Source organism: Vanacampus margaritifer, chromosome 5 (genome assembly GCF_051991255.1).
Source record: "Vanacampus margaritifer isolate UIUO_Vmar chromosome 5, RoL_Vmar_1.0, whole genome shotgun sequence".
In the NCBI taxonomy this organism is placed as follows: domain Eukaryota; kingdom Metazoa; phylum Chordata; class Actinopteri; order Syngnathiformes; family Syngnathidae; genus Vanacampus; species Vanacampus margaritifer.
In genome coordinates, this window is record NC_135436.1 from 17,230,888 (window position 1) to 17,252,141 (window position 21,254).

The 21,254-nt window shown below is 38.0% G+C and overlaps 1 protein-coding gene across 2 annotated transcripts in view; it reads left to right on the forward strand.

Annotated features, from left to right (window-relative positions):
* The window catches only part of veph1 (ventricular zone expressed PH domain-containing 1), a 59,252-nt gene that overhangs the window by 22,090 nt on the left and 15,908 nt on the right, over nt 1-21,254 (forward strand). For both annotated transcript variants that reach the window (XM_077566107.1, XM_077566106.1), the window contains 7 exons: nt 6,981-7,144; nt 8,684-8,893; nt 14,196-14,416; nt 15,704-15,904; nt 16,954-17,345; nt 19,616-19,755; nt 19,861-19,995. In XM_077566107.1, coding sequence (XP_077422233.1) covers nt 6,981-7,144; nt 8,684-8,893; nt 14,196-14,416; nt 15,704-15,904; nt 16,954-17,345; nt 19,616-19,755; nt 19,861-19,995 — 1,463 coding nt within the window. The remainder of the gene's footprint in view (nt 1-6,980; nt 7,145-8,683; nt 8,894-14,195; nt 14,417-15,703; nt 15,905-16,953; nt 17,346-19,615; nt 19,756-19,860; nt 19,996-21,254) is intronic.

Consider the following 21,254-nt stretch of genomic DNA (forward strand, 5'->3'; position numbering starts at 1 on the left):
TTGTTGAATTCAACTCACGCACAACTTGTTTGTTTTCAATTAGTCAACTGCACTATGGGAGAGCTTGACTTAACTGTATTTGCCTATAAGCTGTTGACATGCACATAATTCTCCTGCAGGTCACGGCTATAATGAAACATAATTACAGGTTTTACATCCGTTTATGGGGAGATTCTTAATTGTAAGAGTCTAACCATTTGAAGCAACTTTTACCATTAGTTTCACCTTTAGAGATGATATGGTCAGCATTTTGGCCCCCCATCCTTTTCATTACCACTGATAATGATTATTATGAAATACTGCTTTCAGAAGAAAGGAAGGTTGTAAATACTTTCTACTTGAGTTTGAGCCAAAACTGTAAATATTATCAGACGTCAACATAAATTCTACAGCGATCTTCAAATGAGACTTTCACCTTTTGGGGAAAAATAGGTCATCCGTCACGCAAGACTTCAGAAGCCTTTATTATCATATTAACAGTGGTTGGCATACTTTTTACATTTCACATCAGAGTAAAGGAAATTTTTATTTTGCAAAGTCTGCACTCTGTCCTTGAACTCTTACCTTTAAAATCTGTCCGCTTTTTACTTTGTGTTTTGATGCCATTTTCGTTTTCACTTTAGTTGCATGTGGTCTCTCACCATGTAGCAATATGCAGTCTGGCCCCTCCTTTGCCCCAGTTGGTGTGCATGACTGAAACCCCCCTTTGCCCCTTCTGTGTTGACACAGACGCCCGCTACTTGCCCAATCACATGAGGGTTTTACAAAGATGGGACGGGTTTATGATCATTTCTTGTGGAAAAATTGTGTCATAATACAAACAAATTGGAAGTTGACAGCATCCCACATAGCACTGTTTTCGAAATTACCTATTTTCACTCTTTTGTATGGTAGTAGTAACATACAGACGGGGTAGGAAACTTTCTTCCTTTTCTCTTTTTACAAAGTCATCCAATTGCTGTAGGAAGTCTGTCAAAAGATATGATGCAACCATTGAAAACGTGTATTATTCAATATTGGAATTTGTGGGTTATTTATTTTTTATTTTTTTGTGGACTTATAGTTCCACATGTTTTTGCGCAATGTGGACTTTATCAAATGGCATTTTTTTGTGAAGTTTTTTTTTTTTGTTACCCCAATATTACACAATTATTGCACATCGAAGATAATTGTTCCATGTACCATTACTTTCTCCCCTACTTTGTTTAGCCCGCCTGGAATAAGTCATCTATGACTCTATCTTGTAGTACATTTTATTTCATTTCATGCTGCATTTAAAAAAATGGTCACATTAAAACCAAACCAGAGCATTTTCCCAACTTCAAAACTTGCTTCGTTGTGCTGTTGAAATGTGAGCAGTGCCCCAGCCTGAGAGCAAATACGGCGAGGCAGTGAGTAATGCGTCGTTGGAGGTAGCCTCTATGTCGTAATCAGATATTACTGCCGCTGCAGCGACTCACACACAGGGAGGAGGGGAAGCAGGTAATGGAAGAAGAGAGAGAGATTGATTTTTGACCCATGCAGAGTTTGTGTGCGCTTGTGTGAAAGAGAGATCTTTTTGTATATACATTTTTAAATGGCCTCACTGATTTCTGCTGTTGGTTATGTGTATAGCTGTAGGGACTGTATGTTTCTTTGTGTGTGTGTATACCTTTGTGTGTTTAGTGTAGTGGATGGACCTAATTACTTCCTCATGGGATCTGAAGATTTGGCCTTTCTCTGTGTCTGTTTAGTCTTTGTGTATTTGTGTATTGTACCTGATCATTAGCTGGGTGGAATAAATGAGTGGTTTCATGATCTATCATGAATTGTGTTGTAAATGTTGCTGTTCATTTGTAGTTTACGTTACTTTAGAACAGGGGTGTCAAACTCATTTGTGTGCTTTGGAAATAACCATTAAAAACAGTGTATCTACTTTGCCAATGAGGTGGATCGAAAATTCAATACGTAAATTAATACTACCGTAAAGTTCAGATTTTTGATCTTTTTTTGTTGCGTATATTTTGATGTGACACTAGCAGTTTTACCACTTCCGTGTTGATTTGTGCTGTTTATTTCTTACAGTAAGGTTGGCAATTTTTGTATTATCTCGTATTTGTATGCTATATAACGTAAGTGCAGCATGAAAAAAAAGTTCCCGATAGACAGAATTTTGCCATAATACTATTCTAGAGTTGGGAGAAGCAGCTTGCTCAGGTACACACTTTCCACAGGACAAGAAATATGTTCTAATTTGTGCTTTAAAATGTATATGTTGCTACAAGTGTCCTTTATGTTACAATTCACACATCTGACTATTCTCTTTTTGCCCAATTTGAGATTTAACATAAACTGTTAGGCTACTGGCTGTTGCAGTCTCATACGCAGCAATCAAAACAAGTCACACTCTTGCTATGAATGTGTAAATTATATGCTGGAAAGATAACTAAAGTTTTCCTTTACTTCCTGACAATGCTGACTCACGCTGAAATGATGGAAAGTGGCACTAAAAAACTGTTTTCATGTTCGGTCACTGCTGACTCAGCAGGATGAAATGCTGACCCATTGTGCTGCATCACAGGTTTTTCCATAACTTTACACATGCAAGATTCCTTCTTATTTTTAATTTTTATTTTTATTATAATGTGGCTGAATGCTTTGTAGGTGAAAGAAAAAGATAATTTATTCAGTCTGGACTAAGAACCATCAAGTGTGATATATTAATATACCGTATACAGGATTTTACCTCTGTACTGTACTGTATCTTTTAAGAACATGACATTAGTCGCAATGGGAATACATGGAATAGTATAGTACAGTATCCCACAAAATGACACACTCACATTATTATAAATACTTTTATTATAACTTTTCATGGGACAATACAGAAGAAACTTTGCCATAAAGTAGTCAGTGTTAAGCATGTATTACTGACCCCTGAAAATGCCTCCATACAGCCATTAACCTCGATACTGCTGAGTACAATATGAGATTACTAAAGACATGGATTACTGGAAGCATTTACAGTGGGCCTCCTGACATACTGAAGCAGAGCACGAACCCGTCCCTTCAGAAACCGGGCCGCAGAGTGGTTTCTCAACAATATAATTGTGGGATACAAACAGCCATCCCAGACCGAAACTCAAAGCCACCTACTGTAATGATGTCTTGGAGGAGTGGAAGAGGATTCCAGTGGCAACTTGGGCAGCTCTGGTAAATAATGGTGGTCACACAAATTGTTGACACTTTGGGGGCTATTTGGACATTTTCACTCACTTTTGTTGCCAGCGGTTTAGACATTAATGGCTGTTATGTTGACTTAGTTCGAGAGGGCCGTAAATTTAAATTGCGTTTCGATGCTCACTAAACTGAGGTCGGGCACGATGGGATGACTTAAGTGACATTACGCCTGAGGCTCGTTTGAATTTCAGGGTTTAGAGGTCAACGTATTTTTCCACATTTTGTTGAAATTCTACAAATTACAGAAGTTACATTTACAAACGTTCAAAGTTTCACTTCTCTGAAGATTCTGAGCACATACAACTTTATTTTCTAGCATAATTTCTCTTGCACAACAAGTCAACTGCAATGGATGGGTGATGTTTAAAGTTGATATATATTAGACATTTCTGCAGAATGTCAGAGAAAGAGCAAACAATCCAAATTTATGGCCCATGTCAAGCAACTTGGAGACAAGCTAGCAAAGATGTTGTATATTAAATGTGAGACTTTAATATTTCAAAAATAAGCAGAGAAACCCAAACATGCGGCTGTGGTCTGAGAGAAAAACACATGTGGTGTTCACGTACAGCGCATGTCTTCATAAATCGAAATTTGAAGACAGCTCTAATGGTTTGAATGCACAATTTTAACTTAATGATTTTGTCATTTGGTGGTTTTGTTACCACAGTCATTTTCAGTGTTTTTGTTCCCATTATGTAATTATCTAAATACATGTCACCTTTCATGTGCATTTGTCTGGCGACCAGCCCAGGGTGTATCCCACCTCTCACCCAGTCAGCTGGGAAAGGCCCCAGCTCACCTGGGGCCCTTAGGCACCCTAATGACAAGCCGTATAGAAGAGGCGTTGGACTGTTGGAAGGATTGGTTGGGTTATGTCAGTTAGGGCTGGACAGGTCAAATTCCACACGTGAGTAAAGCAGGTTACAGTAAAAAAAAAAATAAAATAAGTTCCTTGACTCAATTTTGAATCGTACTGATTTCAGGTGCTGTGAGTCACTGTTAGTTTATCATTGTACACGGAAAACGAGAAGCGACTGGCAGCGAGAGAGGACTAAGTGAAGAAATGTATTTGGACATGACAATGATCTTGTACAGATGAAGCTAGATTTCCCTTCAAAATGAATAAAAGAACATCCAATCCAAAAATGGCATGAAAGATGAACATCTGTGTTTCTATTTGGGTTTTCAGCGCAAACAATAAGACACACTAGTGACATCTTCGGGTAATAAATGGACCAGCACCAACAGCAGCATATAGTGTGGGAGATTTACTGTTAATGTGTGAGTTGGGATTTAAAAACAACACCTCAGAAATCTTCCAGTGTATGCAGAGCTTAAAAGGGAAATGTTGCAAGTTTTCACAGTGTATATATTATTCTCCCACATGTGCTCCATGTGTTTAGATGTGTGCGTGCCTGTGGGGCCAAAAGTCTAACTCTTGAAATCCCCCACAACGTGTTCCTGTGCGGACCCTTAAAATTCCTCAGAAGAGTCCCATAAATGCTTCAGCTTTAGCTTCAGCCTTATGGCTATAAAAAGCTTTGTCTCTGTACATGACCTGTGCCGTATGTGTCTAATTCTATGAAGAGCTGGGTCTTAAGTGTACTGGACGGGGGAATTGGACTAACAAGTATGACTGATGCATCCTTTTGATATTTATGGGTAACCTTCCCACAGTTGTGTGTGTGTTTTTACATTGAAAGCAGCAGTTCGTTGAGATGAGTTATAACTGTGCATCACCTTGATGTGAAACGTAAAGCAACTGGACAATAGATTATATTTAAACACATTATGTATTTAATTTGGGCCATGAACAGTTTCATAAAGTGTGTCCTGCCTGGGACCTGGAAGCACATGAGTTCTCAACTTTCTCAGTGTCAATTGTTTGATACAGATCCATGACACACTTGCGATTCTACTTGTTGTCCACCAATGCGCTACTAGTAGTTATATTCTTTAAACTTTCAGGGATTGTTGAGAGCGTCTGTTTAACTCATTTACTGCCATTGACGGCTATAGACGTCAAAAATTCATTTTAACTATTTCTATTAGTTTAACATTTTTTCCCACTTTTGTTAACAAGAGTATGAAAACCTAGATTTGTTTTATTGTACATTTAGAACAGATTTAAAATGTGTGATTAATTGTGAGTTAACTGGTCAAGTCATGCGATTAATTATGGTTACAAATTTTAATCGCCTGACGCCCCAATTTTTTTATAATGTTTTCTTTCTTTTTTTAATTCATTCATTGCAATTGACGGCTATAAACGTCAAAAAATCATTTAAACTATTTCTATTAGTTTAACATCTTTTTCACTTTTGTTAACAAGAGTATGAAAACCTAGCATTTTTTTTATTGTATATTTAGAACAGATATCAATTTTGTGATTAATCGTGAGTTAACTAGTCAAGTCATGCGATTAATTACAATAAAAAAAATTAATCGCCTGTCGCCCCTAATTTTTAATAAGCTTTTTAAAAAATAATAATAATTTATGGCAGTGAATGAGTTAAATTGATTGGAATCGTAGCCTGCAAGGCAGTTGTTGACGCATGGGGTGAATCAGTTCCTTGAGGCTAATATACAATAATCATGTCACGTGGGTTAGAAACCAAGCGCAATCAAGACATGGGATTTGGAAAACAGAGTAAAACAAAGTAACAACAGAAAGCAGGGCTGGATGCATGGAAGTCACCTCGAACATATGGAAGAACAGCTTGCATGGACAAGTAGAGATAGAAAACCTCAACGTGCTGAAAGAAATCTCAACTAAAGCACCTTGAAATACGGATGAAAGTGCAACTCAGAAACTCCAGCTAGGTCAAGCCACAATTTCATATGACAGAAATCACAGGATAAAAGCCAATATGACGCAACAAGAGTGACTTTTACAGGACCATAGCAACTGAGAACTTCATCATCACAATGAACATTGCAACTGCATAGCAACTACAAAATAAGATAGACTAGACAAAATAAAAGCATTTTATCAAGGCTATCAGGACTAGACACATATATTTGTAGAATGTTATTTCATAGAGTGCAATAATTCACCAAGGCCGATCTGTTTAAAAAAAAAAAAGTATGCCTTGTTAAGCATTGCATTTGATGTACATCCATAAATGTTGCTGTCTTATAAGATTTTTTTTACTCTTCCATTTATTGTGCATTTATCATTCAGTTCCTGTCCATTCAACAAGCTTTTTCCTTATTATCAATGGCCACCAGCAGATACAGGAAATCCAACATCTGCTCTGTAATTTGTCACAGACCCTGGCGCATCTGTGACATATTCTGTATAATCCCCATAATTGACTGTAAGACATACATGTACTTTATTTCCTGCCCAATTTCTTACATGTAGTTCTCTGTGGGATGCAAAAGTTTGACTCTTGAAAAGTCAACTGTGTTGAATCAGTGCGTTAAATTGTTTTAAGATGGCTGATAAGTGCAACATGTTGTTGTGCTGTGTATTTGTTTGTAAAATTGTGCGTCTATTCTTCCAATATGAGTCAGAGCTTTCAGCAACACGTGTTTCATATTCAGATACAGTATAACCATTTTGTAACCACCTTTTATTAGGCAAGGAGCACATTTGTACCCGACTATTAATAATTCATCTGATCCACTACTCACACCTATCTATAGGAAGGTGGCATTGACTTGTACATAACAGTTGAGCATGATTCAAATAAAAAGGTGACCTGTGTTCTTTGCACACAACAAAATCTGTAGCTTTCCACGTCTGTCCACAGGCAACCACATGCTCCTCCGTGTGCTCCCCTCAGTCTACCCCAGACAATCTGATATCATACACCGTCACCTTGGCAAGCTCACCGATTTAATGTCACAGCTGGATTCCGCAGAACAACAACACCTGATCAGATTGCTTCAAATGGTGGCAGAGCAACATCCACTGGTGAGATTGTATTTATTTTCTGCGTGTTGCTTGACTGAATGTCAGGACTACTCGTGTGTGTGTGCAAAAAAAAGAAAGAAGAAAACTTCAACAGTGCTCTAAAGCATAGACAACAAAATAATTGCCAAAATATTTTTGCACTCTAAAAACAGTTGGGTCAAAAGTAACCCAATTATGGTTGGACCGATTTACTTTATGGGTCAATTTGACCCAACTTTCTGGGTCGTTTTATACAAAATTGTTTTACACTAAAAGACCCATTTCTTGACTCAATGTTGGTTCAAATTAACCCCCAAGTAGAAGTTTGGACCATTTTTGACCCAACTGTTTTTTAGAGTGTGCAGGCAATGTAGAGTGAATTTTACTCTAAACAGAGTCTATTTGGTCCCACTCTAAACAGAGTAAAATTTATACTAGGAAGAGAGTAAAAAAAATAAAATAAATAAATAAATAATAATAATAAAGCCATTCAAGGGTTGAGGAACAAACCCACAACTTCAGGCTAGGAGAAAGCCGATCTACACCCTGAGCCACGCAGCTCCGGCTGTGAGTTAGTATATCGCTCATGTCAGCTGGAATCTTCGTACGTCCAAACTATGTTTTTGGTCTCCTTTTGGATTTAAGCAAACAGTCGGCGTGGCATAGCTCAGGTGGTAGAGTGGCACTCTCCCAAGCTGAAGGTCGTGAGTTCGTTCCTCAACCCGTGTGTAACTTTAAAAAAAAAAAAATTAAATAAACTAGTACAATTTTGTCCATTTCTCTTTTTACAAAAATGTACGTAGAATTTCTGAAGGAAAAATCTTTAATGTTTTTTTTCATGGGATAGGCACATTCCCCCATACACACTAAAAAAATACTTGGAGTAAATTTTACTCTGAATAATTTACTCCCTTCCAAGTGTACATTTTACTCAGTTTAGAGTGGGACCAAAAAAGATTGTTTAGAGGTAAAATTTACTCTACAGAATTTACTGTGGCAGAGTTCACAGGACTCAATCATAACTAAACCATCTGCCGGTAAAAAAGAAATCCATGTGCTAGCTATGTTGATTGAATAAAATGTCCCTAAAGAAATTGCAACAAATACACACCACAAGGTGTTTTGTTAGTTCTTTAGTTCTGGTAGGTATTGTGTCACCACATAACGGCAAACAGAACTCATGTTGTGTTGTGTATTTCAATTTCGCAGCTAAGTGTGTATATGAAAACATTTGAAAGAAGTCCCGAGGAGTTGGTACTGTTTTGATGTAAATGTGATTATTCTGATGAAGTGACTTAAATTGAAGCAGCGGGAGTGTTCTGCAATCGTCTGATTCAATTCTGTTTAGCTGTGGATAATGAGGAGGAACAGTTCATTGCACAGACGGTCCAACAGTCATGTCTTTGTTTATCATCAGTCGCCACACTGTTCATCTCGCTCTGATTTTCACCTCTTAAAGAGACATTCAACTTTCTGCTTTGTCATTCCGCACACTACCAAAATCACCATACGTTGCTGGAATCATTATAAAAGTCTGAATATTACTCTTTTTTTTTTCAGATGTTGAGTCCTCAGGTGCCTGCCCTGGTCAGTTACCTAGGCAACCAGTCTCTAATTGAGTCCATTTTAGGCACTCTGGTGGATGTGTCTCAAGCCAGTCCCTCCTCGCTGGTCAGCTGTCTGCCAAAACTCCGGACTGCCGGACAACAATGGCCTGCTCTCTTGGGTCACGTGGCCAAAATCCATGGTGCTGTGGGCATCATCAGTGAGGTACACATACACACGCACACTCGAAGCACACACAATGGAAGTGTTTGAACTGAATCGATGACCTGGCTGCATTCTTGCATACTGAGTTGCAACGATTCCATTTAACCAACTCCAATTAAATAACGTGACTAGACTAAAGCAGGGAACAAAGAATCCCATGAAGTATCCATCCGTCCTTTTTGTATACTGCTTAGTCAACCTTAAACATTTCTTGCCAATAATATGTTATATGTGACCTCACTAGTCTAAACATGACATTCTGGTTAATATTACATTTGTGAAATATAAGTTATGAAGCAAAATCCAGCTGTTTTTTTCCATCTTGCTGTTGACTGAAGATGACATCAATGTTACTCAGGGCTCAGGCAACAACCAATCACAGCTCACCTGATTCAGGCAACAACCAATCACAGCTCACCTGATTTCTGAAGCTGAGCTGTGATTGGTTGTCATCTTTAGTCGACAGAAAGTGGCAAAATGGCCGCCCCCAGGGATAGATAAAAACGGCTGGATTTTGCTGCTCAACTCATATTCCACACATGTAATATTAATCAGAATGTCATGTTTTGACTAGTGAGGTCACAAATAACATAATGTTGCCAAGATTTTTTTTATTTAGCATACCTTGTCGTTGAGGTGTGGACAGTGGGGCGGCTGCTCCTTCAAGCACGGCACATGCCCAGCCCAGCCCCTAACCACTCCCAAATGATAAGAAACTTGGTCCGCATCCCACATAATATTGCAACTAGTGTGTGCAGTGTAAAAAAAAATATGCAGAAGTGATGTGATGGTTGGGTTTTCATGAAATTTGGCGTAGACAATAAAACTTTTGCTGATGTGGAACATATCTGCATATTTCTCATGTAATAAGAAGCATAATGTGTGTATGTTGGTGTTTCTGTGAGAGAGACTGTGTGACTGTGTGTAACTGTGATAAACACAAATACACTCATTGTATGTGAAAAAACCTGCAAGTTCAACTTTAGTACACACAAACACACTTAGTTACAGATCATTTGGATCATAGTGTCCTGTATTTCTTCACATTGGAACTATTTGGAAAATAAGGCCTGATTTTCTGGGAAATTACTCTGCAGAGACCTCCTGGTGATGGCAGTGCCTCATGTAACTTAGTGTTGCCCCCCACATACACATCTCCTCTTACTGGTTGCGCAATTTTTTCTTGCTTCCTTTAGCTCCTGAAGGACTTCATCTGTATTGAGTGATCGTTTGTTTGGTCCAAATATGTCAACTTAATTAATCTTCTCAGTGAGACTTCAAAAATAGAAAGCAAGTGAAGGGAAGCAATTCAGGTGTCTTACGTCTCAGGGCTCTATTTTTGCATGTTGATGTTCTGGCGTGTCCTGATTTTAATGCAGAAGCAAGTAGCATTGTTCCGATACCGTTTTTTTGGGCCCCGATACTGATTCCGATACCCAGCTTTGCAGTATCAGCAGATGCTGATACCATTACGATACCTAAGTTTTTTTTTTCTCAACATGAAAAAGCTGCTGCGATTGGCTGGCAACCAGTTTAGGAGTACAACGCCTACTGCCCAAACCCAGCTGGGATAGGCTCCAGCGACCCCCGCAACCCTTCTGAGGACAAGCAGTTAAGAAAATGGATGGATGAAAAAGCTGTCCTGCCATTGGTTCAGAGCATTCAAGGGCCAATAGGATATCTTAGCTCGGCATGCAGTGAACAAGTCACACATCAGTGAATGTTGTGCATGAGCAAGACACAAGATGCTGCATCCTATTTTAGCGTCAGAATTAATGGTATCGGCATGTTACTTGTTTGTACTCACCGTTACCGATACCACTGTTTTAATGCAGTATCGGGGCCTCTAGCGATACCAGGCTCGGTATCGGAACAACACTAGAAGCAAGCCTCGCTTTGCATGTTTGGGGATTTGACCTCTGTTCTGCGCCACGCTGGCCATTCCGTAGCGAGGGTGTGTCCTTTGACTTGTGCCTGGCACAGCTGACATTTTTGTGGCGGAAAGACGTCGAAACTATACGCCTGTTGCGACCACATTTAAGTCCGGCGTAGTAGTTAAATCACTGGTCTAAAGCAATGTTGGTGAATTTGATTGGAGCACAAGAAGACAGATTCTGGATGTCATTGTATTTCATTCATACATGTGAGACTGCCATTGCAATGAGAAGAGTTGGTCTGAATGACAATGAATCAAGTTGGCTGTGATCATGCCCACAACGGGGCAAATCATCCTTTTGAAGGATCTGTAAAATTACAAATACCCAGTTTAAACCGCCTGCCAAAAGCAGCACTGAAATAGAGTGCTTACTGCTTAGTGTGTCATCAAATTGAAAACGTCAAAAAAACACATCTCTTTGGGGTTTGTTGGTTTTCAGTAAAGAAACTCCACAAGACAGCATATCAAAAATGTGTTGGATATCAAAAGCAAATGAACAGAAACAATAAAAGAAAAACACATGCATGGTAGAGATTTGGTGTGTTATCTATTAGTTGTAGTGTTCTTTTGTGCTCTTTGGTACAGTCTGAATCCCTCCATATAATTTGCCCCTTATCTTTTATCAGTCCGCGATAATTTTTGGGAGAACATAAAAAACTAATACTTGATTGGCCAGCAACCAGTCCAGTATGAACCACAGCTCTTGGCAAAGTCATCTAGGATCGGCTCCAGCTCAGCTGCAAGCCCTAAAAGCGCTACAGAAAATGGATGGATGAAATTTATAATTAAATATAGCCGTTATTTGTTCTTTCAACTTAAAAAATAAAGAGCGTTTTAATGTTGGTTCCTCTGGATGTTTTAACCCAGGAACTATTCCCACGATTCTTGCATTAATTGTAAACAGTTCACATCATCATGCTCTAAAATGAACGTTATGTAAGATCTGCTTTGCGTGTAATGCTTGTAAGCGCTGTAGCATAAAATATCAAGTCAATAAAGCCAGCACTGAGGTGCAATAACATTTTTTTTTATCTGCAATCTTCACCCAACAAGCTTCTGTTTCATTCTTATGCCGTACCTAAAAGACTCCTAAATACCTCTTTGGCATGTTGTGTGGAAGCACACTGACTTCTGCTCAGTTGGGTTTAGCATCCACACTTGAAGTTATTATCCCACAGCGGGAACTTGTAAAACATGCCCAAAGTATGCAGAAACAAAATTCTTCCCATCAATCACTCATGTTTGTCTCTCAGGTATACTGAGACAACTTATTAAAAAAAAAAAGGGGGGGGGGGGACAACAAGCAGGTTATGAAAATTCAACCATTAAAAAAATCAATAAATAAATAAACAATGCACCTGTTGGAATTATTGTTAGTTGCTGTATTGATTTTAAATGAAGACACAGTTCCAAATAACTTTTTTCTTTGAAGGGTGTTTTTGCTAATCAATGATTTAATTTGAGGAGCAATTATGCAGGTTAATTCCGGGGGACCTGAATCAAGGTTTTTTTTAAATAATAAATATCTGACTATATAATGGGGGAGTTGTAGATATTTACAATTGTTGTACAATTTACTTAACAACGAACAACCAATTGATTTCTTCTTCTTTTTTTCTTTTTTTAGATCTATATAACTAAAGTTTTTATTTCTTAAAGGTGTATTGTGGAGTTTAAAATGTTAATGTTGAAGAATTTTCAACATCATGCATGCTCCACCAATGCCCATATGAGTATAAAGAGCCCAGACTTTTTAACTATGACTGCGCTAATAAGTGCGCTTGTATTTTGCCTTGGTTGGCGGAATGGTGAAGGCTGACGTGACACTACGACATAGTAGTTTTGTTTTAGCGCAGTGGTGTCCAAACTCGGTCCTCGGGGGCCGGTAGTCCCGCAGGTTTTGGATATTTCTCTCCTCCAACACAGCTGAAGCTCATCAGCAAGCTCTGCATAAGCATGATAACGACCTTGTTGATTGGAACAGGTGCGTTGGAGCAGGGAAACCTCAAAAACCTGCAGGACTACCGGCCCTCGAGGACTGAGTTTGGACACCACTGTTTTAGCGAGTGTACGACACAATTGGGATAGAAACTGAAAAAAAACAGCCCAAACTCCAGCTCAGACTCCAAAAAAACTTTATTTTCTTAAATTTATTTGAGCGCACGGACTCGGACGCGCACCAAGCATGAGCTTTACACAGATGCTGCAGTTACACTTTTGGCCAGAGGTGGCAGTTGTGAGTAAAAAAGTGGCCAATTCCGCATGCACGTTGTGCATAGCAGCAAACTATTTTCTTGACTAGAAACATTGTCTTTGGAGCAATTTCAAATGCAAATATACATTTCATTTTAGACTAGCATTTCTTTTATCAAAAACAAGACATTAAGTTAAAAAAAAAAGTATTAACAGTCTTTATGTAACTTCACTTGAGTAGCAAGTATTTTATGACGTGTCAATTTGTGACATAATAATACAGTAGGTTCATGGCTTTATGAGTTTCAAACCAGCTGACAAGGAATAATTCAAATACTCATAGGCATATAGGTCATATCAGTCCATTTTGTCAGTGCTGTAAAAGTAGCAAATTTCCTCACTGTTCTGACATAATAATTTTCCGAAACAGTTTTTTTTTTTTTTTTTATCTTTACTTTAATTACACACATTTGATATTTTCCTCCGATTTGTACTGTGAATTTATTAAATGTATTATTCTACTGTGGAGACTGTTGAAGGGCAACAATTTATTATTCCAGAGAGCAACCTTAGAAACTTCTGTGGGTTTTTTTCTTCTTTGTTGGTTTGGATTTAAAATTTCAAGAACGCTGACACTGAATCCTACCACCTTTGCTCCACTTACACTATGTTATTAGATCCAACACAGGGGGGTAATCATGCAGAATGACTGCCAGCGCACATGAGATTTTAGAACTCACAGCATCAAAAGATGTCAATCTAGCTAGTAGTTGCTAGTATGTGACAATAGCCTTTTTTTAATTTATTTTTTATTTTGTTTGATCATTGAGGTATTTTTTTAAGCAGGAGTATTAATGAAAGCAGTTTAGAATATAGAAGCTTTTCTGTGGGTCAAATATTTGTGTTTAGAAGAAAAATAAACAAAGTACCTAGAAGCCTTCAACAAATGTGCGTTCATGTGTTTTCTTCACCAGAAATATCTCCCCCAAAAATTTTATAAAATACGTTTGGTTAAGAATAACTATGCCAGTTTAAAAAAAAAAATCTAATATTTATTTACAAATAATCATTACAATATAGGCAAAAGTTGGGTTCAAAGGTTTTATGACAAGATTTGAATGTATGAAGAAAAGTATTTCTATACTTTTAAATGTGTTTTTTATTATTGTTCAGGCACATGCACACCATTCTTTGGTTTACCTGGTATCTCTTCTGGGCAACATGGAGCACACTTTTCACCACACACTGCTTCTGGAGATCCGAGCCCTGACGGACCGTTACCCGTCTTTGCTCGGAAGCTACGGTAAAGACCTCTACAGGCTGAGCAACTCGTTCACAGCCATAGCCAGACTGCTGGGGAAGCGACTGGAGGAGAGTGCCACCGCATGTCGCAGGTCAGAGGAGGCACACGCATCTTTTGTTCTCCGTAATTAGACAAAAGGCACGCTATTCAGTTATCTTGAAATATTTTCCTGAGCAGTTATTTTCTTGTGTGCTTTATCTTATTCTATAAAATTGCCTGTGGTGGGAACGTGAGTGAGTATGTGTCTATACGTATGTGCACTTTGATTGACTGCCAGTTCAAAGTCTAGCACTCATTGCAATTTTCTTTGGTAATTACAAAAATGTATGCTCTCGAATAGGACCTGTTCCATGAGTTCTGTTACCATCACCTTTTTAGGTCAGTTTGTAGATTTTCTAAGAGGACTGATTTTGTGTCACTGATCTCTTTGCAAGTGACTAAACGTTGCCGTCTGTTTGTATTTTAGACACAAAAAAAAGTTAGGCCACCCGGTCTAACACTGAGAACAATCTGGTTTGTGTGTTTGTGTTTATCTTTTGTTTATTTGTATCGAGGGGAAAATTTTCAAAATTTTAACACAATATGAAGCCCCTCCCCCTCCCCCCATTAACACACACAGTGTTGCATAACAAAAGGTCAGCATGTGTTTGTGCGCATGTGGGAGGATGAAACGCATTGTGTGCACGATTGAGGGCTTTGCTTGGGGTACTTTCCTCTCACGATAGTGAAACGGGGTGGGGTGGTAAGAAAAACTTTGTCAGAGAGACAAAGAAATACTTGTGTTGTTTTTACCATGCGTGAAAACGGAATGTTTATATTTTTATACAAAATCTACACAACTGATTTCCAGAAAGTATCAATTACATTTATAAACAGTCTTTCTAATAGATTGTTTGTCCTCATTAGAGTCGCAGGTGAGCTTGTCCATTTAATCCTACTTCAGTCATTCTAAAGTCATTCACTATGAGCCAGAAAATAGCTTGATAGCTAGCATACTGACAATCAAACAAACAAACAAACAAACAAATATAAATATGAACAAACTAGCCTAAATTGGATTTTTTTGCCCCCCCGCTTTTGTTAACAGTTCAACCTTGATTGAAGTCTGCGCTCCACTGAGTGCCATAGCAATTATTATTAACTACTTTGGCAGAAGAAACTGAGACATGAACAAAGAACAAGATTGAGGGAATACTTGGCAGTTCATAAAAAGAAGCATAAAAAGGCTGGGGCAGAATGGGGCTGCTGAAAAAACTAGAGCCAGCCAACGTGAGAATGTGAGAAATACCGAAAGGTGAGCCAGACGGTGGCTACACAAATGAATGTGAATTTCATCACGTCCTAAATACATTTACTTTTGTGTGCGTGTATGTTACAGTGAGAATGGGCATTGCTCGCCATCTCCCAATGTATCGCTTCAATGCGGAAGAGGAGGAACAGGAGGAGGGGGGTCTGAGCCGAGGAAGCCGGTGAGGGCGGGGGGTGAGGCAGAGGTACAGGAGGACTCTCCCGCCCCCCAGCGGCGATACAGCCTGAACCAAGCGCTGAGGGATGAGCAACGAGAGATGAGATTCAACAGGTGGGGGAGAATGTGATCATCAGCATACATCAAATTTGACTGAGAGTGTTTCAGTTTGGAATTAGTTTTGATTTGTTGAATTTGATAGGGGCACAGACAGACAAATGCTACATTCGTGTGGTGGATGTCAGATGCATTTTATTCATGGGTATGAAACCCTATGATTCATTGTAGAAATTAATTTGTTCAAAGAATTATTATTATCATTATTATTATTATTATTATTATATTTTTTAAATCATCGCACCGTATTATTATTATATATTTTTTTAATCATCACACTGTATTATTATTATTATTATTATACTTTATAAATTATCACACTATATTTTTTTCTTATTATTATTAATATTATATATTTTTAAATCATCACACTGTATTATTAATTATTATTATTTTTATTATATATTTTTAAATCATCACACTGTATTATTATTATTATTATTATTATTATCATTATGTTGTCAGTGCGCGACTGGAACGCCACATTTAAAGGGAATGGGAGGAGGAGCTACTTTTTTTGGCCTTGATTAAAGTTGGCTGTGATAACTCCCACAGGAGCACTCACATCCTGTCTGCCTGATATTGTCTGTTAATTGTCTGTTGTTGTTGCATTCTATAAGTTCACCACTAGATGGCACTAAGTTCTACACACGGTGTCTTAAACGACCAATCACGGCTCAGCTTCAGAAAACAGGTGAGCTGTGATTGGTCATTAGCTGAGACCTGAGCAACTGTGATGTCATTTTCAGATTGCCAGCAAGTGGTAAAATGGCCGCCTGAGATGGATAAAAAGAGGCGGATTTTGCTGCTTAACTCGAGTTTCACAAACACAATATTAATCAGAATACTGTGTCAGAATAAATGTTTGGGTTGACTTCCCCTTTAAATGTAACAAGCATGACTAAGGTGTATGGCCTTGTGACTGGTGTTTCAGTGGTTTCAAAAGCAAATTCTAGTGTCTTATTTATTTGTAGCAGGGATCAACTAGAATGTCGTTGTTGGCTTGATATTGCATTCTACCATGATTACACTATGATCTGTTTTAGGTCCAAGAGCTTGGCTTTTCAAGCTGTTCGCTCACGATCCATCAACTCTGACGGCGGGGACGATGGAGAAGAAGTGGAACTGAATCCAGACAACATCACATTCACCAGCACTTTGCCCTGCCAGCATTCAGCAGAACACCAGGAAGTGACACCTCCCGCTAAGAAACTGACAGACAATGCACCCACATCCACGGCTGCCCCTGCGCCAGACAGTGGGGTCAAAGAGCCAGACAGAACTCATAGCGGGCAGAAGAACAAAGACGAGGAGGTGCAAGAGGCGGGGGTAGCTGACAGACTCTTCATCCACTTAAGAGACAATCTGGAGATGATCCGAGAGTTTTGTAAAGGCATGGTCCAACAGATCCCCATACCAGAACAATGTGTCATAGAAGGTAAGATGGCCAGTGATGCATGTACAGTATTTAATATTAGCTTACATGTGCATCTCTTTAGAGTTCATTTATTGACTTTCACAAATTTTTCACCCACTATACAAACTAATTTTTATTTTTATTTTTATTTTTATTTTTATTTTTATTTTTATTTTTATTTTTATTTTTATTTTTATTTTTATTTTTATTTTTATTTTTATTTTTATTTTTATTTTTATTTTTTATCTAATGATGATGATGGTGATGATGATGATTAAGTTTGTATTGAGAGTGAAAAATTTGTGAAAGTCAATGAATGAACCCTAAAGAGATTCATGTGTGTGTTAATATTAAATACATGCATCATAAATAATAATAATAATTTTATTATTATTTTTATTATTGGATTTTTTTTCTAAATGTCCTTGATCAACTCTTGTGTAAATAAATTATATATATATACATATATATATATATATATAACAAAAGCAACCACTGAGCAGCAGGCAGAAAGCTCAACTGAATCAATTCATATTCCACGAAAAAATACTGTAAATATTACCATTTCAGCAAGAATGCAGTCTAGAAAACAATCAACAGCAAATGTAAACATATGAAGTAATGTAAACAATAATGAGCCTCTTTTATACAGAGATCTAACAGCATACATGCCTTTGCCATTTACACCAAATCCAGCAACAGCAGCATATTGCCGCAACTGCGTGGGTGCCGACAAAAGGGACGTGACATCCCGCAATGTTTGATCCGTGACGAAGTCAGCGACAGCGTCTGGTGTGTCTTTTAAAACACCTCTTTTTGCCCCAAACAACAAGTCCAAATTGTAATACAGTACTTCAGTCAGAGCAGTTCACACAATGACTTCACAGGTTACCGAACCTTTGGCAGAGATCTTTCTGTTATTGTTTTAGCGCTTTAACCCACTGCATTTTTCCCCATGAAGGAATGCCTGCGCCATACTCATATAAAAAAAATGCAACAGTATTTCAGACTCAGCACTCCATCATTTTATTTTAAGCTTAAACCAGACATGGATTTATTACTCCAATGGGTAAGTAAGTAATTTCATAGTCATCTTAATCCCATCCAGAGGGCATAAATGTGTGATTTCATCTCATTTTAGGTTTAATTGAATTTCAACATGTGTGTGTTTTAACAAGGGGTCTGAGACACCAGAGCTCAGCAAATATTAAATTACTCTCCTTCAATCTGAGCAGTGAGCCAGCAAAGGGCATGTCAGGGTACTGTTTGCATGCCTGATTAATGGCTGGGCTTTTATGACGAGCTCCCATGTGAGAACTATGGGGGGAAAAGTTTTATTTGCAGCATACATTTCATTCTAATGGGACTTAAACTACTAAATTCAAGTGATGATATATATTAAAGACAATTGGTTGTTTTATTAAACTGTATCTGGTAAGTATTAAGCAAGACACAGGTGGAAAGAAGGGAGGGTTGTATTGGGTTGCATTCCTATACGAAAAATTGACATGACTCAATATAACATTATAAAAAAAATGTGTGATGATGCTGTGTGTATGTGCGCATGTGTGTGCGTGCACCTTTAAACTGTAGTCCTGGCAGGTCACCTTGTTTGGAAGCAGTAGGTCAACAGTCCATGTGAAAAATGCAAAAAAAAAAAAAAAAAGTTATCTTCATTCCCTTTTGTTCTCTTCCACCTAGGTCAGATGCTTCTTCTCTTTGTTCGTTATTTAGTGTGCTATTTTTTTGTTTTGGTACAAGGGATTTTGTGCAATTTTCAACACTATTAGGTCCACAGCATATTTGGCCGCCATGTTGCACATAATATCATCTGTGTTTTTGTTCTCTTCGAATGCTCCAGTCACATTTAATAAAATGATGATTTCTTTCATGTGATCGAAATGCATCATAAACCATACGTGAACTTGTATTAAAAGCAGTCAGACCTATCCATAACAAAGGCTTTGTTCATGCAGATTGACTTAAAATGTTTTGGAAGGACAAGACTGCCAATTTGCAGTTTGAGGTGAAGTCCCCTATTGTCTTAAAGAATTGAAAAACAGTTCTTTCGTTGTTGAGTTCAATGAATTATGTGGAATTGATAGTGTGTTTATATATATAATTTCATATGCTGTTTTGATTATATATATATATATATATATATATATATATATATATATATATATATATATATATATATATATATATATATATATACATATATGAAGGTAGTTAGGCTGGTTTAAAGTCCTTCAATTAAGAATTGTCAATGCATTTTTTCCCCATTACAGAATCAAACAGAGGTTGTGTGGCCAAACTGTCGTTCTCCTGTCCCCTGAAGGGTCATTACTGCCTGTACACAAAGTCCAGTTTTAACCTGAGCAGCCGCCGACCTCATCTTTGGATACACATCATGCTGCTACATCTACAGGTGCACCTTGCGATCATAAAAACTCAACTCTCTGCATTCATCTTTACACGTATTTCAGTCACAAACATCCACTTTGTTTGTTGTCATTTTTGTTGTTGTTCTTAGAGTAAGTCCAAAGTTCCGCTATGTTCTGAAGATGAATGTGTTCAGAAGTTAGCTTCTCTTTGGGGGAAGACTCAACTCAAAGGAGCTCACAGCTTCCACATGGCGATGACGCAACACGCCACCCCACACAGAAAGGTATTTCAGCACGATTTATGGGAAGTCTCGCTGCAACACACACCACAAATAGTGCACATATTGCAAAAATGTTTTACTGGAAAAACTTTTTTTCAGCATGTTTTCACTTGTCATATTACGACGGCATATTAGGGCCACGTATGAATATATTTTTTTAGAGGGCGGGGGCAATATTCAGAAACTCACAAATTTGCCACTTTATAATCTCGCAAATTTACGAGTTTTTTTCTCGCAAATTTACGACTTTATAAAGTGGCAGATTTGCGAGAAAAAGATCCTCAGAAACTTAGGAGAAATACACGTAGCGTAGCTATAGTCTAATCATGTGAGGATTTGTTGGTGGTTACTGGGACACATAAAATAAAAACGCTGTATGGAGACGGATTTGTTCTTAAATGAAAACTTTACTCGTCATTCACCGCAGCCAGAGCGACAACGCTTCCTGATCCCCTATCAGCTGACTAACACTATCCAATCAGATTCTAGCATACCATAGGTAAATGCAAGTGAATGACGGAGAGCAGCAGATTCGACACATCAATTTAGATACTTGTACAAAAAAATACCAAAATGTATGAATGTGTAAATAATAATTCTGGAAACACAAATGTACAAGTAAATATACATTTTAACAAATTAATGTAAATGCATGATCGTCCGGGTGTGGACCTTTGCAAAGCGAGGCGTCTTTGTCGCTGGCCAGTGGCCGTACACAACGGTTCAAAGAGCGAATGCTTAACATGATATGGTTAATCTATGCTAAAGCAATTACTATCTCCTTATTTGGAAACCCGACCTAAAAGTATTGGCACAAACAGTCGAGTAGTAAGTTTTTTATTTTTTTCTCTCGCAAATCTGCCACTATATAAAGTGGCAAATTTGCCACTTTATATAGTGGCAAATTTCCGAGAAAAAAACGTGTAAATTTGCGAGTTTATAAAGTGGCAAATTTGCGAGTTTTTTTCTCTGAATATTGCCCCGCCCTCTAAAAATTATATATTTATACGTGGCCCTAATACGCCGTGGTATGTCATTATGTCTGTCATATTTTTGAATTGTTTTAAAGCAGCAGAGTGCGCTACAGTTGTTTGGCCATATGCAATTTGTGATGCTCATTTTGCTGACCTTTTTTTTGCACAATTTCCTTCTAAATCTCATGATACAGCACATTGTTTTTCCTCATGTACTCAAGGAAAGTACTTTGTGTCCATGAAAGTTAGTGGGAACATGCATGCTTGTTGCAAGCATGGTGTGAAGTG